The sequence below is a fragment of the Pleurodeles waltl genome, chromosome 5, assembly GCF_031143425.1.
Source record: "Pleurodeles waltl isolate 20211129_DDA chromosome 5, aPleWal1.hap1.20221129, whole genome shotgun sequence".
NCBI classification, from domain to species: Eukaryota; Metazoa; Chordata; class Amphibia; order Caudata; family Salamandridae; genus Pleurodeles; species Pleurodeles waltl.
Genome location: NC_090444.1, coordinates 466,684,659 through 466,711,581, shown reverse-complemented (window position 1 = coordinate 466,711,581; position 26,923 = coordinate 466,684,659). Strand labels below are relative to the sequence as shown.

The window sequence follows — 26,923 nt, the reverse complement described above, 5'->3', positions numbered from 1 at the left end:
GGGGAGCCCCTTAAATCCTAGTTTGGGGGGGTTAAGGGTGTGGGGGACAGTGGCCAATGGGCTACTGGTCCCCGCAGTGAGTCTGCCCCTGCAGTGACAACTTCCTGTGGGGTAATGTCACTTTCTAACCAGAACCCACTACTCCTAAGGGTTGCCAAGATGGCAGAACCCTTCCTTGGCTGTACAGACCCCCAAGCCCTCCCTAAAAATATGGCTAGCCTTTTGGAGGTGTACGCCTCCTACATAACTAATTTTCCCACCTGTTTGGCTGAACAGGGCAGGATGGGCATTGTCCTCCACGGGGGCACAAGTAATTACATATCAAGAGCGGGGGAAACCTTTGGGGCTTACCGCCTTGATTACCTTTCACACTAGCTGTCCTGAGAGGGAAGAGGTGTGAACTCCTGGCTGCCCAGGCCCTTTTGTCTCCATCCTGGAGGAGTGCTGGCACAACCAGCGGGACAGCAGACTCTTATCTGTAGTAGCAGAGGCTCGAGAGAGAGCTCACCAAAACTGTGGAGGGCTTGGTAACTCGATGGGCACCCTATAAGGGTGCCACCAGGGCACATGCTAGTTAATCATGTGCATGGGCATCATGCTCAGGGTGAAAAAGCAAGGTGTTTGATACCAAACACACGGGGAATCGACTGGACCATCACGGAAATTGACATCTGGGAACTGCCCAAGTGCCAGTCCACGTTATGCTATGGACCGCTGGTTACTTATGGTAGCATTACGCTTTAAATGCTATCACAGGTCATATATACTCATGCATATATGTCCTCAATCATAGTACAGTACACCCTGCCTCTGGGCTATAGGAGGCCTGCCTTAGTGGTGAGTGACCTGTCTATGGGCAGTAAAGGGACTCTGCCTGCATCTGGTGTGGGAAGAGTCGCTTTTGAGAAGCAGGCTGCTTGTGAAGGCTGACATGGCAGCCCTGCAGTCTCACTTTTACTCAGGTCACACAGGGTGGCACAATCACTGCTGCAGCCCTGGTGACCCCTTTATCACCCACGCCCAAGGTACCACTTATGCCAATTACTAGGGACTTACAGAGGTGGTAGAGTCCTCGCCACTTGGCCTATGCAATTGACACAGAGTTTAAGGGAAAGAACATAAGTACTGAGGTCTGGTTGGCAGGCTTCAGCACACTTCCAAGTCAAAACCATCAAGCAGCAAAAAGTGGGGGGTGACCATCTAAAAAGGGGCACTTTAAAACAGTGTCCATCAAGTGCTCCCATTTTGGAGCTACATTTTTCTTTGTGTTCGAATACTTCATGTGGCTGCATGTGTTTTCCGTCTGCCTCCCATAACTCTTGTCTATGTAGCTTCTATTCCCTACTACCCTTCCATGTTGCTTCTTTTCACTCCCACTCACTCACTCCCACCCTTTCCTATACACCACTGCACTCTGATCTACAGCACTCTATGCCAATGAACTCTACTCTGAACCACTCTACTGCACTCTACTCTACAGCCCTCTATGCAACTGCACTCTATGCCACTCTGCTCTTCTCTGCACCACTCTAATCTGCACCACTGCACTCTATGCTCCCTCACTCTAAGCCACTGCACTTTATGCCACTCAACTCCACACCACTGCATTCTACACCACTCTGTGCCACTGCACGTTGGCACTGCACCCTACTCTGTACCATTATACTCTAAGTCTCTGCACTTTATGCCACTGCACTCTAGGACATTCTGCTATGCACCACTCTACTCTATGCCACTGCACTCTACTGTTCACCACTCTACACCACTGTACTCTTCTCTACACCACTGCACTCTACAAGACTCTATGCCACTGCACTCGATGCCACTCTACTCTATACCACGCACCACTCCAGTCTGTGACACTGCACTCTATGCCACTTTACTCTACACCACTGAACACTGTGTCACTGTACTCTACTCTACTGCACTCTGTGCCACTGAACTCTACTCTACTCTGCACCACTGTACTCTATGCCACTTCACTCTACACCACTCTATACCATTGCACTGTGCAGTGTTGCTGGTGATGACTGGACCCCTTGATGCCACAAGTAAGCAATGGAATTGGAACAGGAGCTGGATGGTGATAGGAACCTGTGAGATATGGTGTATCCCTTGGAGCGTGGCTATACTTTGCCTTTTGGGTTTCCCCTTTTTAGGAAATAAGATACACTGAAAGAGGGTGGCATGATGTCTTTAGGGTTAGCTCAGAGTTTCTTTCTGATGTTTCACAGCAGAAAGAAGCAGAGAAAAGCTTTAACTGCAACTAGGAGTGATCTATGTTTTGGGTTTTGATGCAGCGGTGAGTGTACAATGGTTAATATTATATACCAGATGAGAACCCATTTTGTTAGTGACATTTTTGTTGAGTATAAATGTTGTAGTGTTTGTACGTGTGAAGTATATTGTGGGGTGATTATTTAAACTCATGGTTTTAGATAAAGTTTTCAGCAATGTGATTGCAGAAATGCATTAACAAATGTCGTTCTTTTTTGGGGCTTATTTCATTTATTATTTTTTTGTTCTTTTTATTGTCCTTATAAACATCTTGTGGATTATTGGGGAAATTAAATTCGTTTTTTCCTAAAGAAGGCGGCAGTGATTTTTTTTATATCACTGAAATGTGTTGCCGACATTGTTGAGTCACCATCTGCAACTCACTAGTGCCTTTCGATATTTGTAAATGACTACATAGACACCGAATGATGTTTTATGAGAGGTGCTTGAAATAATGACAAATTGTACATATATTTCCCTTGAAACAATTTGTTGTTCTTTCATTTTTTCATTCTTGCATTTGAAGAATACCGTTTTTAATGTTTTTAACATGATTTTGTATGTGTAACAATTTGTAATTCTGTGAATTGTGCTATATCAATATATTACATGATTTATATATTTTTCCTAAAGCCCATGTGACTTATGGCTTGTAATTAGTAGTATCTTTTGAAGCAAAGGCGTGAAATTGAATGAGTGGGGTGAATTGTAGTAGTATGAGTTTAGTATGAAGTAGTATCACCTGAGGAAAGTTTTTTCCTGTTGTTCACCACTCTAGTCTAGGCGACAGAACTCTACTCTGCACCACTGCAATCTACACCGCATGCCATTTTCCTCTAATCTGCACCACTCTACTCTATGCCACTGCCCTCTACTCTGCACCACTCTACACTTCGACAATGCACTGTACTCTGTGCCACTGCACTCTATGCCACTCTACTCTGCACTACTCCAGTCTGTGCAACTGCAGTCTACACCACTCTACACCAAGACACACTATGCCATTGCTCTTTATACCACTCTACTCTGCACCACGATAATCTATGCTACTTCACTCTATGCTACTCTACACCACTGCACTGTGCGCCACTGCACTTTACTCTAGGCCACTGCACTCTATGCCACTCTACTATGCACCACTTTACTCTATGCCAATGCACTTCATGACACTCTACTCTACACCACTCTACGCCACTGTACTCTACCTCAGTGCACTATACACCACTCCACTCTGCACCACTCTAGGCCTCTGCACTCATCGGCAGTGCACATTACTCTGCACCACTCTACACCATTCCACCATACGTCACTTCACACTACTTAATTCAAGTACACTCCAAAACACACAGTGCTACTGTATATCACCTTAGCCCACTCCACACAATGCCACTTTGCAGCAGTCTATTATACCACACTCTACTCTACGCCACTCCAAGCCACTGCACAACATACTCTATACAACTACGCTACTGCACTCTATTCTCCACCACTCGACACCACTGCACTGTACACCATTCTACTCTGCACCACTGCCACAGAACTTTACCCAATGAACTATATAACACTCTACTCTGCACTACTTACTCTGTACCACTGAGTATGTCACTATATTCTGCACCACTGCACTTTACGCCACTCTATTCTACACCACTCCACTCTATGCCACTGCAATCTGCGCCATTATGTTCTACTCTGAACCACTGTATGCCACTGCACTCTACTCTGCACCACTCTACTTTCGGCAACTGAACTCTATGCCACTCTGCTCTGCACCAATCCAGTTTAGACTGCTGCACTCTACAACACTCTACTCTGCACCACTCTACGCCACTGTGCTCTATGCCACACCACTGCCCTCTACGCTGCACCACTCTGTGCCACTGCACTCTATGCCAATACACTCTATGCCACTTTACTTTGCGCCTCTGCACTCTACACCACTGTACTCTATTCTGCACTCTATGCCACTCTACTCTACTCTGCACCACTCTATGCCACCACACTCTACTCTATCCTACAGCAGTCCTCTCTACTTTGCACCACTTTACTCTATGCCAATGCACTTTACTCCAATGAACTATACGCCACTTTACTCACGCCACTGCACTGTACACCACTCAACTCTATTTGATTGCATTCTACGCCAATCTACTCTACACCACTGCACTTTACCCCAGTGAACTATATGCCACTCCACTCTACGCCACTGCACTCAAGTCTGCACCACCCCACTGCACTCCATGCCAGTCCACATTCCTCTCCTCTATGCCACTCCACTATACTATATGCCACTCCACTCAGTACCACTCTATGCTACTTTACCCCACTCCACAAAATGCCACCCTACCCGACTTCACTGTAATCCACACTACTCTATGCCACTGAACTCTACGTCAACCTGCTCTTCTTTGCACCAACCTACTCTATGCCATTGCACTTTATGTCACTCTACTTTGCACTTTGCACCACTGCAATATATGCCACTCTACTCTGCACCACTTCACTGCACTCCATGGCACTCCACTCTCCTCTATGCCAGTCCACTCAGTGCCATTCTATGCTACTCTACCACACACTGCCAATTGACTCTATGCCACTTCATTCTACCCCACTTCACCCTAATCCACGGTACTCTACACCACTGAACTCTAGGCCACTCTGCTCTTCTCTGCAGTAGTCTACTCTATGCCACTGCACTCTATGCCACTCTACACCACTTCAGTTTATGCCACTCTACTTTGCACCACTGCACTCTATCTCACCCTACTCTGCTCCACTCCACTTTACGCCTTGAACATTAGGCCACTGCACTCTACAACATTCTTCTCTGTACCACTCTACATGACACCACTCTTCTCTAGGTCATTGCACTCCATTCTGCACAATTGTACACTATGCCATTGCACTGTATAGCAATGTATTCTATGCCACTTCACTGTATTCCAATGCACTATACACTGCACTCTACTTTGCCCCACTGCATTCTACTCTGCACCACTCTACACTATACCACTGCACTCTCTCTGCACCAATCTACTCTATGCCACTGAACTCTACTATTCACCACTCTATGCAACTGCCCTGTACTCTGCACCACTCTATTCTACACCACCCTACTCTGCGTCACTGTAGTCTGCGCCACTCTACTCTGCACCAGTCAACTGGACGCCACTGCACTCTACTCTGCACCACTCTACACTACACCACTGCACTCAACACAACAGTACTTTACTCTGCACCACTGCACTCTATGCTGCTCTATTGTACACCACTCTACTCTGCTTCACTCTATGCCACTGCACTCTGGACCACTTTATTCTACGCCACTGTACTCTATGCCGCTCTACCCTACTCTGCCCCAGTGCATTATATGTCATTCTACTCTACACCACTGCACTCTACTCCACTGCAGTGTTTTGCACCACTCTGTGCTATGCCACTACACTCTACTTTAGTCCACTCCACCCCATTCTATGCCACTCCATTCCACTCAGTGCCACTCTACCCCACTCTACACAATACCAGTCTACTCTACGCCACTTCACTCTACCCCATTCTACGCCACTACAAACCACTCTAATCCACACCATGCCACTCCTCTATTCTACCCCATTCCATTCCACGCCACTCTACTCAGCTCTTCTTTATTCTAATCTACTCTACGCCACTGCACTGTACACCACTCTACTGTACACTATTCCACTGTACTCTACGCCAGTCCACTCCACTCTAAGCAGCCCACTCCACACCACTCCAAGCCACTTTACACCATGCCACTCCACACTACTCTACTCCACAACATGGCTAAAAGCAATTGGTAAAGCCAATAGCTCTGCGTAGGTGTAACATATTGGCTTTGCCAATGCTTGTTCTACGAAAAATAGCAACCCAATAGCACTGTTCTTCGAGCACGTTCATTTCGTCAAAACTTCGTGGGCCCTTGAGTTGTATAACATAAGTACGGTAACCTTACACTATCAATTTAACTAATCGCTAACCTGTTTTTGCATTAATTAATAGGCACATCGCGGCATACCTTGTAGCCAAGCCAAACCTAAGGAACTGAAGGCACGGTGGTGGCCATTTTAGAATAAGCATCTTTCACTTTAATAGTAGAAGATTCCATTATGAAAATGTTGTAAAACTTGAGTTACTTAGTTTAAATATTGTATTTTCTTTGTAAGTGCGTGAATTAAAGCAGGTTGACCATACATTAAAAAAATTATACTAAAATCTTACCATAATACTTAAAAGAGAGAGCAAATAGAAAATCAAATTCATAAATCAATGACGGCACATATTGATAATGTGGGAGATTTTCTGCATGTTATACCCACATCATCGATAAAACCACTCTTGTGAAAAGTCGAGAAAGAAAACGAACCCTGTCTGTAGCTGCAGGTTGTCATTTGACGTCTTACGTCACGTCCGGCAAAGCATTGGCGCGGTGTTTTGGATTCGGGTTACGCTGTGTTCGCCTCCCGTGGTTTTCGGTGGTACCGGCAAGAAGACTGATTCGCCGCCGTATCAACCTCCAAAACACCCCAGTCGGGTCCTTTAGGTGAGCACTGACTAGTGTGCGTTCGGCGAAGAGAAAGAGTCCTCGACCCAACATCTTTAACCCACAGTTAACTCCCTCCTTTCCCTATATGGAGCTCTGCAGCGCCAGCCCTTTCAGCAAATAATCCCCTGCAAGCTTCCAGGCGTAGCCGCCCACCCACCCGCTGTTTTAGTAATATATAGTAGTGTTGTCTTTTTCTTCTCCAATGACGAATCTTTGCGGCTGTGACAGGTTCTGTGTTTAATTACCCAACCCCAAAGCATTTGTAGTTATGGTAACGATAATTCTGATGAAGTAGCGCGTTTGTTTTCGACACTGCTCGCTGGGTCATCAGTGTTTTTAACGTAGATAGGTGTGCATTTCTATACGCTCCCAACACTCCGTACACTGTAATCACACCGACTGGCAGGCAGTCTTTAAACCCCATCCATAAATTTGCAGTTGCCCTTAAGCTCTGGAGATTGTGTGATGTGAAACATAGAACGGGCAAATGCGGTACTTTATATACTTGTCCGGGTGTAGTATGTCGGTGGCAGCAGAATGTGCTGTCTCATCTGGGAACCAGACGTTAGCTGTTATAAGAATCTTTAAAAGCAGAGCCATCTGAATATTTGTATTTTCTGCAATTGATACTTTTCGACTGTAGTTTCTCGGATACACTGTGTTAGAATGGTTTCCCATTTCTTGGAATGTTGTGGTGCTTTTGTTTTCCTATTTCTTGAAATGTGGCGGTGGTGCCGTTTTTTTTAAACAAAAAGCTGTAGAAACAATGTTTATTAACACCATGTGCCACAAAAAAAACTCCGACATCGTCCACTAGTTATGATTTGCGATTTAATATTCAGTATGTGGAAGAACTATGAAATGGTTGTGTACTTTGAGGCTATTGAAATACCATGGAATTTATGCGTGGCATTTTCACTTTTATGTGACTATGGGACTAACATTTTATCTCGAGGAGACTAAATCAGTTATGTCCAGGCATTGAGATACATTTCATAAAGTAAACTCTTTTGTGCAATTTAATTGTCCAGAACCAGCTTTAGAAAAGCGGCAACGTTCCTAAAATGCATAAGCAATGTCACAATCCTGCTTCCCTTTTCTAAAATGGTCGCCCTCAAAACATTAATGCAGGGACCGATGTTAAGTCTATGAGACAGAGCACTGCTGTCTTACCAAATGGGTGACCGATCTATGTCTCTACTTATGCATCACTCGTGCTGATGCAGGGTTGTCTCAGGCAATTTGGCAGAGACCTAAGTGCTGCAGAGTTTGATGGTACACAACCCTTGTCTTCATGATGGAAGGACCCATTGGTCACTTCCAAGCCACTTGTGACAGCTCTCTATTGGGAGATGTGGTGCTTGCTTACTGTATGATGACTTGAGATTGCGAGACTCACTTGTTTTGGTAAATAAACCAACAATATCAATCTGTTCAGAGGCAACTTTGGCCACTGAGGTGTACTTTTCCGATTGTGTCAAGTGTGACACAGTCAACCAGTACTACATGTTTGTTATATTTTATTTGTAGAGTGCTTGTGCTGAGATGCTTCTTGGTGTTTTAAGAAGATACCACCATAAACCCTAACAGTTCCCAGGAGAAAATGGCCAGTGATACTTAACTTTTAAAAGTCAGGTTTTCAGCCTGCATCAAAAGAAGATAATTGTCTATGCCTGGAAACTTAAAGAGAGAGAGTTTCACAGTTTGGCCGCTACTGTAGAAAAAGCACAGCCTCCATAAGGGACCAGTCTGGTACCAGTGGTAGCAAGGGAGAATTGGTGTGGCGATCTGAAGGATTGTGAAGATTGATAGAAGGACAATGTTTTGGCCATAAAGAAGGGTGATTTGAGGTCTATGGCTTCATGGACACTTATAAGGGCCTTAAAGGTGCCCCAAGATTGGATTAGTAGCAAGTTTACAGAGCGCAGAACAAAGTAGATGGTTTAATAAATTCCACATCACTATCAAAGGGACTAGGGCGCTACCCTTTGTATTTAACCATAAGGTCGTGTGCCACTCCATGACCAACGAGGCAGAGGTAGTTAAGATTGCAGTTTTTCGTTGGGTTCCTCTTGAAAGGGTTCTTGGCCATCAACCCCCTTTCGATGTTGAGGTAATGGACTTCTCTTTAGATTGAGAGACTCTAGTGCACTAGATAGGTTAAAGATAAGCTGAGTGTAATCAGCAAAAATGTAAAAGAGTATACCATTGCATGTTGGAGCAATTTGGCAAGGGGCCATGTGTACATGTTAAACAGTAAATGCCGGAGGATTGACCCTTAAGGGACCCCACAATTTGTGTTGTATTGCTTTAAAGGGTATAGGAAAGAGTGACCACTTGTGATTTCCTGAAATAAATGTTTTTATCCACTTCAGGACCACACTGATCATATCCACAGCTTCCAGTGTCTTGAACAGTATGTTGTGGTCAATAGTATCAAATGTGTCTGACTAGTCTAAGAAGATTAGCATGTCAGTTTCTCCTTTGTCAATAAGGTGGTGAATATCATCAAGGGCTAATATGACCAGTAGCTAGAGGCTATGACTGGAATGAATGCCACCTTGTTGCCATGCATTAGGTCATTAGTTTCTACAACACTCTAATGCTAATGCATGGCCACTTTTTTATTGACGTTTGCGATATAAAGGAGCAATGCGATGGGTCTAGGATTGTTCATGTCCTTGACTCCCAGAGTGGGTATCTTCAGCAGAGGTCTCAGTAAGTCTTCTTTCCAGAGGTCTGGAACAATGCCATGTGGTAAGGAGCTGGTAAAGATTGGAGGATGTTACTCGGCTTAAAGGTGTGGTCTTAGATGCCCTGCTGGAACAAGATGATTTGCGCAACCTGAAGGGTGACTGTTAGTTAAGGTCTGCAAGAGTTCATCTTGCGTTATTCATGTCAAGGTTTTTATTTGGCTACTGTTCAAAATATATTCAAATGATGAAGCAGGCATATGAATTGGATCATTAATGATCAATTTCCATATAATAGATTTTTTTCTGAGAAAAAAGATCAGTATTGTCACAAAAGGCTTGTAATGGTGGTGGTTAGAATTTTATGCCTGCAGGGTGTTGACGTTCAGAGACAACAACAAAGTGTTATTTAGAAACATTGGTGGAATTACGAATCCTTTCTGGGAAACTTTAATGTATGCTTTATATGAGAACATTTTGGAGTGGTATGCCTCCTTATGTGACGTGGAGTAATCTCTTCTTCATTTTCCTTTTGGCTCTCCGAACTTCTAGTTTAAGGTTTTTAACTTACCAGATAACCAGGCAATATTTCTACTTTGTCTATGCACAGCTTTATGTTCACAAATCAGCACTCTTTCAGCCAGTGTATCAAGGAGTGAGAAGCTGAAATGAAGCAGTACATTGGAATTGGAACCTGGAGATGGTGTGCCTTGTTGGCTGTAGGACGTTGGCTCTGTATGTACTATTTCAAAGTAAGAAATAGCATGCACAGAGTCCAAGGGTTCCCCTTAGAGGTAAGATAGTGGCAAAAAGAGATCATTCTAATGCTCTATTTTGTGGTAGTGTGGTCGAGCAGTAGGCTTATCAGAGGGTAGTGTTAAGCATTTGTTGTACACACACAGGAAATAAATCAGGAACACACACTCAAAGACAATTCCAGTCCAATAGGTTTTTATATAGAAAAATATATTTTCTTAGTTTATTTTAAGAACCACAGGTTCAAGATTTACAATCAATACTTTAAATGAAAGGTATTTCACTCCGGTATCAGAGGAACTTTGAATCAGCAAAATAGCATGTACAGTTTTGGCAAAAATGGCAATAAGCTATTTTCAAACTAGACACAGTGCAAATTTCAACAGTTCCTGGGGGAGGTAAGTATTTGTTAGTTTTGCAGGTAAGTAAACCACCTACAGGGTTCAAAGTTGGGTCCAAGGTAGCCCACCGTTGGGGGTTCAGAGCAACCCCAAAGTTACCACACCAGCAGCTCGGGCCGGTCAGGTGCAGAGGTCAAAGTGGTGCCCAAAACACATAGCCTTCAATGGAGAAGGGGGTGCCCTGGTTCCAGTCTGCCAGCAGGTAAGTACCCGCGACTTCAGAGGGCAGACCAGGGGGGTTTTGTAGGGCACCGGGGGGGACACAAGTCAGCACAGAAAGTACACCCTCAGTGGCACGGGGGTGGCCGGGTGCAGTGTGCAAACAGGTGTCGGGTTCGCAATAGGTTTCAATGGGAGACCCAGGGGTCTCTTCAGCGAAGCAAGCAGGCAGGCAAGGGGGGGGGGGCTCCTCGGGGAAGCCACCTCCTTGGCAAGGGAGAGGGCCACCTGGGGGTCGCTTCTGCACTGGAGGTCGTATCTTTCAGGTCCTGGGGGTTGCGGGTGCAGTGTCTTTACCAGGCGTCGGGTTCTTGGAAGCAGGCAGTCGCGGTCAGGGGGGAGCCTCTGGATTCCCTCTGCAGGCGTCGCTGGGGGGGCCCAGGGGGGTCAACTCTGGCTACTCACAAGGTCGCAGTCGCCGGGGAGTCCTCCCTGTAGTGTTGTTTCTCCGCCGGTCGAGCCGGGGGGGTCGGGTGCAGAGTGGAAAGTCTCATGCTTCCGGCGGGAAACGTGCAGTCCTTTTAAAAGTTGTTTCTTTGTTGCAAGTTTTAGTTTCTTTGGAACAGGGCCGCTGTCTTTGGGAGTTCTTGGTCCTTTTAGATGCAGGGTAGTCCTCTGAGGCTTCAGAGGTTGCTGGACCCTGGGGGACGCGTCACTTTTGCAGTTTTTCTTGAAGTGGGGAGACAGGCCGGTAGGGCTGGGGCCAAAGCAGTGGGTGTCTCCGTCTTCTCTTCAGGGCTTCAGGTCAGCAGTCCTTCTTCGTCTTCAGGTTGCAGGAATCTAGTTTCCTAGGTTATGGGGAGCCCCTAAATACTGAATTTAGGGGTGTGTTTAGGTCTGGGAGGGCAGTAGCCAATGGCTACTGTCCTTGAGGGTGGCTACACCCTCTTTGTGCCTCCTCCCTGAGGGGATGGGGGCACATCCCTATTCCTATTGAGGGAATCCTCCAAAATCAAGATGGAGGATTTCTAAAGGCAGGGGTCACCTCAGCTCAGGACACCATAGGGGCTGTCCTGAATGGTGGGTGACTCCTCCTTGTTTTTCTCATTATCTCCCCTGGACTTGCCGCCAAAAGTGGGGGCTGTGTCCAGGGGGCGGGTATCTCCACTAGCTGGAGTGCCCTGGGGCATTGTAACACGAAGCCTGAGCCTTTGAGGCTCACTGCTAGGTGTTACAGTTCCTGCAGGGGGGAGGTGTGAGGCACCTCCACCCAGAGCAGGCTTTTGTTTCTGTCCTCAGAGAGCACAAAGGCCCTCACCACATGGGGTCAGAAACTTGTCTCTCAGCAGCAGGCGGGCACAGACCAGTCAGTCCTGCACTGAACAATTGGGTAAAATACAGGGGGCATCTCTAAGATGCCCTCGGTGTGCATTTTTAATAAATGCAACACTGGCATCTGTGTGGGTTTATTATTCTGAGAAGTTTGATACCAAACTTCCCAGTATTCAGTGTAGCCATTATGGAGCTGTGGAGTTCTTTTTTGACTGACTCTCAGACCATAAACTCTTATGGCTACCCTGCACTTACAATGTGTAAGGTTTTGCTTACACTGTAGGGGCATAGTGCTCATGCACCTATGCCCTCACCTGTGGTATAGTGCACCCTGCCTTAGCGCTGTAAGGCCTGCTAGAGGGGTGACTTACCTATGCCACAGGCAGTGTGAGGTTGGCATGGCACCCTGAGGGGAGTGGCATGTCGACTTAGTCATTTTCTCCCCACCAGCACACACAAGCTGGCAAGCAGTGTGTCTGTGCTGAGTGAGGGGTCCCTAGGGTGGCATAAGACATGCTGAATCCAGTGGCACAGTGAGCAAGGGACCCACATCTGGGCATACCTTTCCCACATAGGGCAACTTTAGCAACACATAAGGATGATGGACGGAGTGCTGAACAATGCAAACACTCACCCCCAGTCACAGATCTGGGTTTAATCCATCGCTTTCCATGCCACTGGATTCAAGCTAGCCTGGCTGATGAGGGGTGAAACCCCGAATCCGGTCCCAGGATTCTTGTTACCAGTCCAGGGAAGACCTGGCATGGCAGTTCGGGCTGGACTGTTCCCATGGGGAACAGGGTCAAGACTGATTTGCATATTGCTGGGTCCAAACTGGAATGGCATGGGCAGCAAAAAAAACGATGGACTTAGGCCCAGATCCCTGTACTGGGGGTGAATGTTTGACTTTGTTCAGCATTCCGTCCATCACTTGTTCTTTCTGCATTTGTCGCCCTAAGTGGGAAGGGTATGCCCAGACGTGGGTCCCGTGCTTCCCATGCCACTGGATTCAAGCTAGCCTGGCTGATGAGGGGTGAAACCCCGAATCCGGTCCCAGGATGCTTGTTACCAGTCCAGGGAAGACCTGGCCTGGCAGTTCGGGCTGGGCTGTTCCCATGGGGAGCAGGGTCAAGACTGATTGGCATATGGCTGGTTCCAAACTGGAATGGCATGGGCAGCAAAAAAACGATGGATTTAGGCCCAGATCTCTGTACGGGGGTGAATGTTTGACTTTGTTCAGCATTCCGTCCATCACTTGTTCTTTTTGCATATATATTTTCAGGGCTCGAAAAATCCACTCCACCACTTGCATTGGTTAGTCTTATTTGATCAGGTCCAGCTATTTTTAATACACTGAACAAGTGTTCTGTTCAGTTGAAAAATGGAGGGGCAATAAAAGATGCATTTAAATCTTGTTCTTATGTCACATTTGCTCTGTTCTCACAGACAGAGGTCAAAAGTCAGTTTTTCTTACAAATAATGTTCCTTCTGGCTGCAGAGTTCCAGGGCTTTGTAAGGTGAACCGTGTGACCTGTTGCTTAGAATGTAAAATAAAAGGATATAGGGTGTCAGGTTTTTCCTAACACACAACATTTAAATGACTAAGCCAACTGTGCAAACATTTCAAAATACATTTCAGTAGTTGTGAAAGCCCTTTTTAAATATTTATGTGTGATGAAAAAAACATTTTAATAAGATGAAAACAAGTCAGAATACTTTACATGTTGATGAGTAAAGGATATGTTTTCTGATACCCATTTTTCACAACTTGTTAATACACTATAGTTTTATCAGTAAAGCTGCAAGTTAGTGGAGAGGTTTGTGGACATTTCTTGGAAAGTTACTGTGTGTAGATGACAATATGTTACCACATCATGGTTTAGTAATATATTTATAAAAATTTTATGTTTAACCCCTTAGCTGCTGGATTCACCCCCCCCCCCCCCCCCCCCCCCAAAATCAGTGCTGAGCCCTTTTTTGACTGTTTGGGGTAGTTCACGCTTAGGCCTTCATAACTTTTTGTCCACATAAACTATCCATGCCAAATTTGCATCCCTTTTTTCCAACATCCTAGGGATTCTAAAGGTATCAAGAGTTTGTGGGCTCCCCTGTAGGAGGCCAAGAAATCAGCCAAAATACTGCTAAAATGTAGTTTTTTCAGGAAAATGGGAAAAAAGGACTGCAGAAGAAAGCATGTGTTTTTTTCCCCTGAAAATGGCATCAACAAAGGGTTTGCGGTGCTAAAATCACCATCTTCCCAGCTTTCAGGAACTCGCAGACTTGAATCAGAAAAGTACATTTTTTCAACACAATTTTGGCATTTTACTGGGGCATACCCAATTTTCACTATTTTTGTGCTTTTAGCCCCCTTCCAGTTAGTGACAGAAATGGGTGTGAAACCAATGCTGGACCTCAGACAGCTAAACATTTCTTAAAAGTGGACAAAATTCTGAATTCAACAAGGGGTCATTTGTGTAGATCCTACAAGGTTTCCCTACAGAAAATACCAGCTTAAATAAAAAAAGATTGAAATTGAGGTGAAACAAACAGCCATTTTTCTCCACGTTTTACTCTGTTACTTTTTCCTGTGATGTTAATTTTTCAAAAGCAATATACAGTTACGTCTGCTGCACTCTTCTGGATGCAGGGATATATAGGGCTTGTAGGTTCATGAAGAGCCCTAGGTATCCAGAGCCACTAAAGGAGCTGCACCTTGCAATGGGGTTTCATTGTGTACCGGGTGTACAGCAATTCATTTGGTGAAATTTAAAGAGTGAAAAATAGGTATCAAGGAAATCTTTGTATTTCCAAAATGGACACAAGATAAGGTGTTGAGAAGCAGTGGTTATTTGCACACCTCTGAATTCCGGGGTGCCCATACTAGCATATGAATTATAGGGCATTTCCCAAATAGTTTTTTTTTTTTTACACACTGTCTTACATTTGGAAGGAAAAAATGTAGAGAAAAACAAGGGGCAATAACACTTGTTCTGCTATTCTGTGTTCCCCCCAAGTCTCCCGATAAAAATTGTACTTCACTTGTGTGAGTAGGCCTAATGCCCGCGACAGGAAACGCAACATGGACACATCACATTTTTACATTGAACTCTGATGTGTTTTTTGGAAAGTGCCTAGCTGTGGATTTTGGCCTCTGGCTCAGCCGGCACTTAGAGCAACCTAGGTGTCGGCTGTTTCTCCAGGAAAGGCCTTCCCTTTCGAACGAGGCCTTCCTGAACGTCGGGGAGGCTCGTTTGGGCCCGTTTTCCCAACCGGAGAAGGAAAACAGATAGTGATGTCAGTGCTCCAAGCGGTGCGCTGACGTCGCAAAGGGGCGTTTGGGGTTTCAGCTGGAGACACGGAAGATCTTCCGTGTCTCCTGTAGGGTTTTTAATTAAAGAAAAGAAAAAAATCCTCTGTGCATCGGAGGATTTTTTAACCCCCTCCATGATGTCGGCCACTAGTCGTGACCCACACGAGGGAGGTAGTGTGGGCGTCGGCCAGTGGCCGATGCCTGCACTAATGAGGTTAAACAAACTGAGAAACACTCCCGCCCTGATGGCAATGTTGTTCGTAAACTAAAAGAAGTACTAGGTTATGTGGGCTAAACCTCATGGGTATGTGGGCTAGATTTGTGTGATGCATGCGGAAAACTTTAGTCTACTTAATCAAACAAAAGAGGTTTTTTTTATTTGTACTGCTGAAATGCTGAGCTCACATATTTGAAGGTGCAATCATATGTGAGAATTAAGAAAAAGGCGACTCTGTAAACTGTTTGCCTAGGATCACACAATTTGAGACCTGTTTACGGGTCTAGTACATTACTGCTAGGTCGAGTAGATTATTTGCAAGTCTAGTAAAATTTTTATGATTTTTCGAGCCCTGATTTTATCAAAACGCTGGACCAATGTTCTTGAAATATGTTTTTTATACTTTCTGGACAATCACCAATGCAGTCGGAGGCAGGAGGGTGCCCCAGCGCTACGCTTATAATGTTGTACAACTAGGCAAGTGCGCTGATGAACAAAAAAGAAGACCATGTGGTGAACTCGACAAAGATTTTGTTTAGCTGGTTAATGGATCAGGAAAGAGGACGGTAGTAAGGCCATGTCACGTTAAAGTGCTGGATTTAAAGGACAACCACTGGAACTGCTTGAAAGTTTGGCAACTACTGGTGCTGCTTGAGGTAGCTTGTGCTTTGCTGCTACCTGCTTTATTTTTTCTCTGAGAGTTCTATGAGCTCCAGTCATTATAATGGATTTGTGTATTTCTACTCGAAGTTGATCCATGTGAGATATGCATAGCACTATTGTAATTACTTTGATCACTGTGTTTATTTATGTGATAACGTCAAGCTTACTTCATCTATATATTCACCTTAATGATGTTGTACGTGCTTTAAGATCCAGTAGCGTGTCAACATGGGAATACAGGGTTTGCTGCAGTTCCTCAAAGAGGCTTCCGAACCCATCCACGTGAAGAAGTACAAGGGACAAACCGTGGCGGTGGACACATACTGCTGGATCCATAAGGGGGCTTTCGCCTGTGCAGAGAAACTCGCCAAGGGAGAACCTACAGATCAGTAAGTTTACCTGATAATGTTTTTACTGCATGTTGGGGAGTTTGAGCGCATCATTGTCGTGCTCAGCAGACTAGCAGTTGCTAGTTTCACTCAGGAGTACTAGTAATTATAATACATTTTCACTTCCCTTTTTGAGTGCAAATGCATAGATCTCGTTTACTTTAAAGTTGACCACCTGTGTCCTATCTGTGTTTGCATATTTCATCTGAGATCCTGCAGCTGCTCTGACGTTTTAGTTAGATAAATGAAGTTCACACTTGATTGGTCTCACCATACTTTGTGGTTCTTTTGCCATGGTGAATGTAGAAAAAGCATGATGAGGCATTTTGACTGTGACGGTAGTCATACCTGCTGTACAGTTATTTAGGAGCAACAGTTCACGGGGCTCGCCTCTCCTCCTCCGTGTGTGATTATCAAATTTAGGAGCCGCTTTAAATTATGTTCAGGATATCCGAAAATACGATTTTTAATGGGCCTCGGAGAACGTAGACACGGTGTTAATTCAGGTATAATATCTTACAGATTTTCTCAGACGTGGAATGACACTTTTGTACAAAGTACAGAAAGCAAATGATAACATTAATTTTTATTGGTACATTTAAAAAAAAAATTAAAGTAGGTAATATATCATGTTAAAACTTCAGCCATCACTAAAGTCTCAAAAGATTCGTCCTACCCAGCAAGTTGGTCTAGAGCTTTTTAAAGTTTTTTTTTTTGTTTTATTGGCCATTTGAAGTATTAGCCAAATCGTGGCATGGAATCAGAAAGTTACAAGCAAGTCGATATTTAGATTCTGTCTGTGTATGATGTCTCTTTGGCTCGATATGATGGTGAATTTGGGGTCGAAATAAAACACGTTAAAATGGGTTTTTAAAGTAACAGGCCACAAAAAGCCCTAGTTAAGGACTCAATAGCCCCTATAAATAAAAACAGTCAAACTGCAGAAAAGCTTGTTAAAATGTGCTGAAATAGTTTGTGTTCTGCTCCAAAAGGAACGGGCTAATGCAGGCAAGGTGGTGAAAACCCCATGTTAATGTTTCTTAGAACACCGCCAAAAATAATGAGAAAAGCATATCATGCTCACTCCTGTATTTAGTTTCAGCATTACTGAATGTTTCGTAAACAAACTATTTGACTTGTGAAGGATGCCTTTCACCCTGCGCATGTTTTCAGCTACAATTTGTGAGCCTTCAAATGGAGATCAAATTTTCCCTCGCACATCTCCCCTTACAAACATCTCTCAGCAGTCTTTCATTGGCCAGATGAATCGTACTTGCATCCTCGCACGCCCTTTCTCAGACTCCTAGCCCTTTTTTATGTTTGTGCATCTAATAACGCAAGCACACATTTTGAATTCAGTTACAGTGGATGGGAGTCATACAATAAGTGAAGGGGTCGAGCTAAAAGACACCCTAAGAGGTGGGCACTGCTCAGCCCGGCTTCCTACTCGCCGGAGCTGCGATCAGAGTGATGGAGAACCGCTGCCAGTGCTTGCATTACAGGCAGTCTATATTAGTAACCGCCACTGTGTCGCAGTCTCCTTAGCTTCAACCATTTCCTTACCTTTTTGATGCCTCCACACAGATTCTCTCTGCTGGGCATTGCGGCAGGGAAACAATGTGCAGGTAATTTCCGGATTATTTGGGGAAATAATAAATCTGTGTTTTGTACAGCAAAATCGTCACCACAGATTTGAAATGTCTATCTATGACTCTCCAACGAGAAGCACTTTACACACTGTTGCTCTAATTTTAGACCCCATGTGAACCGTCTATTAAAAAAAATATAACCACACTTTATAAAATTACCGTATATATCTGTTGAATACTATTTTTATGAATTACTGTGAGAAACGGGGTTGTTGGTTGGCTGGGACATGAGCCCTGGTCAAGCAACAGCCACAATTTCTTGCAGTGTGAACCACAAAAAGTCACTAAGTTAACCTGTGCTTAACCCTGGGTAGCTTGGCACAAAAAGAACAGGCTTCACTTAGAGGCAATGTGTAAAGTATTTATGCACCACACAAACAGTAATAAAGTGAAAACACAACACAAGAAGAATCCCAAACCCATTTAGAAAAATAGAGTACATTTTAATACGTAATTTGATACCAAAACAACAAAAATGTATAATCAGTTTAAATTGAGTTATGAATTTTTAATTTTTATGGTTCAAAATAGAGCCTATAAAGATAAAAGCGTCACCTGCAGACGTCTGGTCAACGTTAGCACCACAACCGAGGGTCCAGGAGTGTATGGAGACCTTTTGGGGGTTCAGGACTCGCTCAGGCTTGGGTCCAGGTGCAGGTTCAAGATGGCGGAGGCCTGTAATGTCACTGTGGCTCTGAACCAAATGATTAATTGTGGATTTTTTGGTTAACACAAATCACTTTATGGTACTGCACAAACAGAAGACCACTGCACACCTCTGAACACCAGTGTGAGAAATGGGGTTGTTGGTTGACTGGGGTGTTAGCCCTGGTCAAGATGGAGCCACAATCCCTTGCGTGGGGAGCTACAAAAAAATCACTAAATTAATCCGTGCTTAAACCTGGGAATCATGGCACAAAAAATAGTCAGGCTTCACTTAGAGGCAATGTGTAAAACACTTATGCAGCAGAAAAACAGTAACAAAATGAAAATACATTACAAGAAAAATCCAGAACCAATTAAGGAAAAGAGAATATATTTTGCTAAGTCACTTGAGACCAAAACAACAAAAATCTAATCAATATAAACAGAGTTATGATTTTTTTAAGACTCAGACTAACGCCTAAAAGATAAAAGCGCCAATGGGAGGCATCTGTTCAACTTTAGCACCACAACCAAGGGTCCAGGAGTATATGAAGACATCTAGGGGTTTCAGGGCTCACTCAAACTGGGTCCAGGTGAGGGTTCAAGATGGTGGGAGCCTATGTCATTGTGGCTCTGAACAGGAGGCCAGCACACTAACCCTTTGAGTCGCTCGTGGTAGTCCTGGATGCTGGTGTAAAAGCGGGCCTACACAGCAGGGCTGGCCTCTGAGGTTACAAGGCAGACTCCAGGCAGCAAATGCAGTCATTCCAGGTACAGCAGCAGTCTGGAAGGATGCACAGTGGATCACAGCCGCAGGCAGTCCTCTGAGAGTCCTTCCACAGGTCCAGTAGTGAACTGAAGAGTGGGTCAGAAAGTTCTATTTTTATGCACTGGTACCCTGCTTCTAGAAGGTGGGAGACATTTCTGGAAAGATTCTTTGAAGTTCTGGGAGTTTCCTGCCTCCCCTTCTCTGGCTTCAAGATAGCTGCAGCGACAGTACAGGGTTGTTAGTGCACAGCGTATTCAGGTGCAATTGAGGTTATGCTCAGCTCTGCCCCCATCAAGCTAGTTAACGGCCCAACGAGGCACACCTAATCCCACTATTGTGTGACTGTCTGGAAGGAATTCACAAAGTCTGTTGGATACACCCACTCGTGACGTAAGACAGGCTGCAGGCACAAAGGGCTAGAAGCAGGAAAATGCCAACTTTCTAAAAGTGTCATTTTCAAAATTGTTAGGAAAAATGCGACAAGAGTTTATCATTACAGTGCCAGAGGTACCAAACATAACATATCTAGTTCCTCCCTATTAATAATTGCAGCTTATTAAAAGTAATAAGAAATCCACAATGGTATCCTATGGAAGGGATAGGCCTCATAGTAGAGAAAAGGGGATTAGAGAGATTTTCACAACCAGGACATGTAAAACTTGAAAGTACATGTCCAAAACTTTCATTTACACTGCACCTTTTACTATCTGCTATTGAGGACTTAACTTCTGACTTATATGTAATAAAAGGGGAGTTTAAGGCTTGGCAGGGGGGTTCAAATTACATGTTAACCTGGCAGTGTGACTGCATTCAGGCTGCAATGGCAGGCCTGGTACTTGTTTTATAAGGCTACTTAAGTAGGGCCACAATAAGTGCTGCAGGCTTCCTTGTAGCATGTAATTTACAGGCCCTGAGTAAGGTATGCCACTGACAAAAAGACTTACAAGTGAATTAAATATTCCAATTGTACCATGTTTTTCGGAGCGAGCACAAGCACCTTAGCATTGGTTAGCAGTGGTGAAGTGCACAGAGTTCTAAGGCCAACTAAAACCAATTCAGCAAAAAGTAGAAGGGGGAAGGCTAAAAAAATGTTTGGGAATGAGCCTGCAGAAATGTCCCAGGGGTGTGGAATTTATTAAAATATCTACTTGTCCAGGGGACAGGTTGCTTCTCAAATCTACTTGTCCTGTAAAAAGATCTACTTGTCCCTTTGGTGCCATGTAGTGTGGCGATAAATTATGGCAGCAATCTCATTATGTAAGAGCTCTGATAATAGCCTCTCTGATTATGCCAGGGCTACTACCATAGTAGGGCTTGAATACTTGCAGTTTCAATCCCTACTGTAGCAATTTCCTTATTTTGCCACCTTTCTGCAGATCTGCATACTGGGGCTGGAGGAAGCAGTAAGCAATAGTTCCAGAGTCTGCAAACCTACTAACCTGCATGTTTTAAAGATTTTCACCAGCTTCTCTCTAATATTTTCCCATAATAAGATAGGTTGGACATTTACTCCTGACAATGGCAGAATTAGAACTTCTTCCAGGGTTGGGAAGAAAGTGGCCGGAGGGAAAATGAACTTGCAAATGCTCAATAGATTTTCACATGAGCAAATCTACACATGCGTATTTTCCCATGCTAAAATACAGTTCACAAATATTTTATAGGGGTACGACATATACCATGGGTGCACTTTTGTGACTTTCTTTAAGAATTTGGGGCCACATGTAGGTAGGTTCAGATTTGCGACCCGTAAATTGCGAGTCAGAGCGACTCGCAATTTGTGAGTCGCAAATCCGAATGTAGGATGGTGTCCCTGACACTATTTGTGATTCGCAAGGGCTTCGCAAATGCCCACCTAGTGAATAATCATGAGGTGGGTCGCAATTTGCAACCCCCTTGCGAATAGCGGCCCTCACAGGGTTGGTGGCCTGCTGGAGACAGCAGACCACCATGTCTGTGACTGCTTCCTTAAAGGAAAACGAGATGCATTACAAAAACGAAAAATGAAACGTTTTCGTTTAATTTTTTCAGAGCAGGCAGTGGTCCACAGGACCACTGCCTGCTCTGAAAAAATGTTTACAGTGACATTCACAATGGAGAAGGGGTCCCATGGGGACCCCTTCCCTTTTGCGAAAGTGTTAGCACCCATTTGAAATGGGTGCAAACTGCGATTGGTTTGCGCCCGCGTTCACGGTCACAAAACAATCCTACATTGCATTGCGAGTCGAAATTAGGAAGGGAACACCCCTTTCTAATTGCGAGTCGCAAACCCGTTTTGCGATTCGGTAACCAAGTTACTGAATCGCAAAACTGGGTTTGTGCATCGCAATGTGCTTTTTGCACGTCGCAAACAGCGAAAGTCGCTGTTTGCAACATGCAGAAAGCTACCTACATGTGGGTCTTGGTCCCTAATTAGGTCTGGTGTTAACAAAGACATTTTGTTTTTATTAAACTTCTATTTCTCTCTCTTTCCGCTGGCTTTACTGTGAGTGATCGCATTCTGCTCTTCCACAAGGAGCATATTGGCACACAAAGTAGTTTTGTTCAGTGTCAGGAACTACAGCGGCAATCAATGACGTAACGAAACTGGAGGGTGCCCCTTTGCAAAGAACATGGAGAAGCCCCCTCTCCAGACTCACTCAGGGCAGGTGCTGTGCTGAAGGGGCCCCCTGGAGGGCGGCTGCGGGGCCTTTGTTATGCCACTGGTGGCAACGTGTGCTTTTAGAGTTCAAAAATTTTTTTTTTTTTTTTTGCCAGTGTTTGTTACAATGCTGAGGGCCTGGTAGCTCCCACAACAATAAAGTGTTTCAAAAGCCATGTCAAAACAAGACACGCATTGATGAAACTAAAAGACTTATAAAAATATGTCAGACCAGTTGGCTTTGTCAGTGTTTGTTTATTTTCATGCTTCCCATATTCATTTTGAAAATGGTTACACTGGTTTTCCATTAGAAATATTTTTGGGAAATATTAGCATGCATCAACACATTTTACTAAATGACACTTCATTTGCATCTAATCAGAGAGCATTCTGGGAGCATTATACTTAGCCTCATAGCCTAAACTTTTCAAACATGTGTATACACGTTTTTTTTGTTGTACTGGAACCAACGTCAGTAGTGAAGTGTGACCTTAAAACATTTATTTACAGCACTCACCCTAATAATGAAGGCTTTCAAATAATGAACCATAAATACAAGTTCGAACAGCATTATCTTTTGGAAACACATTACCTCAACTGCAGAGAGTTCCACTCTCTATAAACAGGCAGCCAAAGGGTTTGTGCTGCAGATGGTTGGGCCTACTTGTCCCAAGGACAAGGTAAACATAAAAACTTGTTGCCCTTGACCCCAAACAAGATGTCCCGGGCGATAGGAATTCCACATCCCTGTGTCCATTTCAACAATTACTATGCATATATTTAATACACTTCACTTTTATTCATGCATGTTCTGTTAACAAAGTTGTAACTTGTATTTTAAAAAGTGTCACCAGGTTACATGTTGTGTTTAGAACAGTAAATACATTAGCCAAAAATATATCTTTCAATGTATAAAATCTAACATGGCATTAAAAATTAACATTAAATACTTTTATCCTTGTGTGCGTTAGCTCAATTACATTGGCTAAACAGGCTTTTAATACTTGTTTTAAGTAATAGATACTATTAAAAAACATGGAAGGGTAGTGATCTACCGCCCCATGACTATATCAATGATATTTATTATAAACATCTCTAAAAAATGTTCAATAACAGTCTAAAATCATCAAGTTTAATTTCTTATAGAAGAAATCATTCAATAGGTGAGCATAGCACCTCACACACTTGAGGACTACTAGTTATAACATTATTTTTCTGAAATTGTTTTCATATGTAATTTTAAATAATTGAGGAGAACTACAGTCTGGAAAGAGTAATTACTTAAAAGAAATGCAGGGCTCGAAAAATCTACTCGACCACTCCCTATGGCGAGTTTTATTTTATGAGGTCAAGCTATTTTTAGATTCCACTCGACCCTTCTAGCAAGTGGTCAAAGAAGAGGTGTACTGTTCAGTCAGAAACAGAATTTGCAATTAAGATTCCTTTAAAAATTATTCTTGCCACATTTGTTCTGTGTTCATAGACAGGTCAAATGTCAGTTTGTCTTCTTGCAGTGCAAATACCTTCCCTTGTGACTGCAGAGTTCCAGGCTTTTGTAAGATGAACTGTCTGACCTACCTGTGTGAAATGAAAGGCTTTTGGTATCACAAATTGTTCCTAACAACATTTATGTAACTAAGTCAACTTCACAAACTTAGCAAAATATATTTTAGTAGCTGTGAAAGACCATTTTGTGTACTTCTGTGTGATAAAAAAATATTTTAATAGGATAAAAAAAGTCCGAACTCTTTACTTGGTGATGTGCAAATGATAAATGTTTTCTGAAACCCAATTTTCACAGATTATTGTTAATACACTATATAGTTTTATCAGTAAAACTGCAAGTTAGTGGAAGGTATTTGGAAATTTCCAAGAAATTTACTGTCTGTAAATGACAGTGCACTACCACATCATGCTTTAGTAATTTATTTATTAAAAGTGAGTTTTTAAACAAACTGAGAAACACTCCTACCCTGATGGCAAAGCTATTAGTAAACTAAGAGGCAAGTCATGCATGGATCATGTGTACTCTGTGTGGGCCAGATTTATTATACATGAAGAAAACGTTTAGTGTATTTAATCAAACAAAAGAGGATTTCTTTACTGCGAAATGCTGAACTCACATATTTGAAGGTGCACTCACATGTGAGAATTAAGAAAAAAGCGACTGTAAAATTCAGTATTTGTCTAGAATCACACAATTGGAGACCTGTTTCCAGGTCAAGTACGTTAGTTACATCCAGTAGATTATTTAAGCTACTCCATCTGCAGGTCTAGTAAACTTTTTATGATTTTTCGAGGCCTGAAATGTGTTCTCTACATTGTCAGCATTTGCAGTAGAAGTCTAATGCATTTGAATCAAAGTATCAATGCTGATGTAACCCATAATTTTGTTTCAGTGTAAACTCCCTCTTCTTACTCTAATTAATGTTTTGTCTGGCCCGTTATCATGTTTAGTTGAGGAGATTATGTTTGAGCGACATGAACTCAAAAAGTGTTGTAATATTTCACCCTCTAGAGATGTTTGTGGTTTTGGGTGAGCCGTCATGTTATACAAAGGTTTGAGCTTAAATAGATGTGTCTTGTTCAAATTTACTCTGAGTGTAAAGACCAAAATGCACTCTTATTGAATGGAATGCATTTATTGAAGTTACTTATACAAACAAAAACAATCATATGGATATCTATTAACAATGAGAAATAGTTATAGTCAAAAACTTCCAGTTTTTAAACATCAGGTGGTGTGACTAGCAAGTGGTAGAATTACAAATGTCGTTGCTTTAGTTTAAAAAAAAAACAATGTGATTTCATAATTCAAAGAATGTAGTCAATACAAAAAATACACTATTTTAGTAGAACCTCTTCTAAAGTAAAAAAAAAAAAAAAAAAATGTATAACGTAAGAGAACAAATAAATAGTTGAAAATAGTAGTTGAGAAAGATAGAAAAATTGTGAAAATATATAAGTTGAAATGTTCCATATTTTCCAATCATCCGTCTCAATCTAGTTCAGTGCAGTCTTACAGTTTCTGGTTCCTAGTTTACTCTATTAAATAAACCATTCAAACAAAAAATTGAAGATTTATTGGATTCCATTATCTATTGAGATAAAATGTTTTAAAATATCGGTTATGATCCAATTCTGTGGTTGGTACCCGATTGTTTGTTTATTCGCAGCTAAAACACCATTCGTAGGATTAACCACATAGATATGATGACTAGTAGTTGTGATGATAAATAACTATTATGATACTGTATTAACATTATTGATTATTATTTTCTTCCTTGATCAATCCTTAAGTTTCTGAAACGATATTTTATTAGTTTTATTTTACAACAAAACATTAAAAATCCAGTAGCTTTCACTTGATTGTCTATCACCTGACCTTCAGGGAAGGGCAGTGGCGTAGCGTGGGGGGGGGCCGGGCGCACCGGGCGCAACAGCTGGGGGGGGCGCGCTCGCACTCGCGAGTGCTAAAATCCACGGGTTAGGGGGCGCAAATTACTTGCCTTGCCCCGGGTGCTGACAACCCACGCTACGCCACTGGGGAAGGGAAACATATGAGAGAGCTAGTCCTGCATTATGATACATTAAGGTGAAAATAGGCTGTGTGTTACTAGATTGAAAGTGAGTTCGTACTTCAGCAGTCAACCTATATTGATGAATGCACTAGAGAGTGAAGAAAGAAAGAGAGAGCGCTTATCGGTATCTAAATAATAAAATATGGAGTCAAAATTCATAAACGTTGATTGCTTTTGGGAAGCATAATTGGGTGTAAATAATGGTCATTCTGCGATTACAACAAAAAGTTGCAGTACATACCATGTTCAAATATGATAATTCCAACTTCATAGCATTTGTATCCTGTTTACATTAGCTGCCATTGAAACACTCCTTTACATAGAATCTGCAATATTGGACATACGGCATGTTTTCTTACCAAACTGTATGATCTTAGTTTAATATAGTGGAGAAATTTAGAGCAGAAGTATGTTTTAGATTCTTGATGAAAAAAAGTGAAGCCACAGTTCCGGTGTGTTAACAGAACATTTTATTTATATATATATATATATATATATATATATATATATATATTCACAAAAAGAACTGGAATTACAGAGGCTCAAAAAGTGGCGGTCCGACCATGGCTTCGAGAAATGCCATAAAAATGCAAGGAAATCTTGTAATAACAAGAAGGGTCAGGACACTTCCAGTATAATTAATGCTTCCATTTTCTTACGATAATGGCATTACTCCTAGTCCTACTCCCTCGCCTTCCTTTTAACCAATGAGGCCTCCCACCTCCCCCCTAGACCCTCCCTTCCCCTTTCAAACCCCCCCCCCCCCCACCCTTATCCCCTCCTGTACAAAAACCAAGCCCAAACTGCAACTCAGACCGTCCGTACCGGGAGGTGTTGGAGGGAACGGAAAAGGAAGGCGAGGGAGTAGGACTAGGAG

The 26,923-nt window shown here is 43.0% G+C and overlaps 1 protein-coding gene across 1 annotated transcript in view; it reads left to right on the top strand.

The window, feature by feature from the left end:
- Positions 1-6,710: 6,710 nt before the first annotated feature.
- Positions 6,711-26,923, top strand: part of EXO1 (exonuclease 1) — a 210,435-nt gene continuing 190,222 nt past the window's right edge. The window contains exons 1-2 of the mRNA XM_069234279.1: positions 6,711-6,838; positions 16,583-16,761. Of these exons, the coding sequence (XP_069090380.1) occupies positions 16,601-16,761 (161 nt within the window). The 5' untranslated portion in view covers positions 6,711-6,838; positions 16,583-16,600. The remainder of the gene's footprint in view (positions 6,839-16,582; positions 16,762-26,923) is intronic.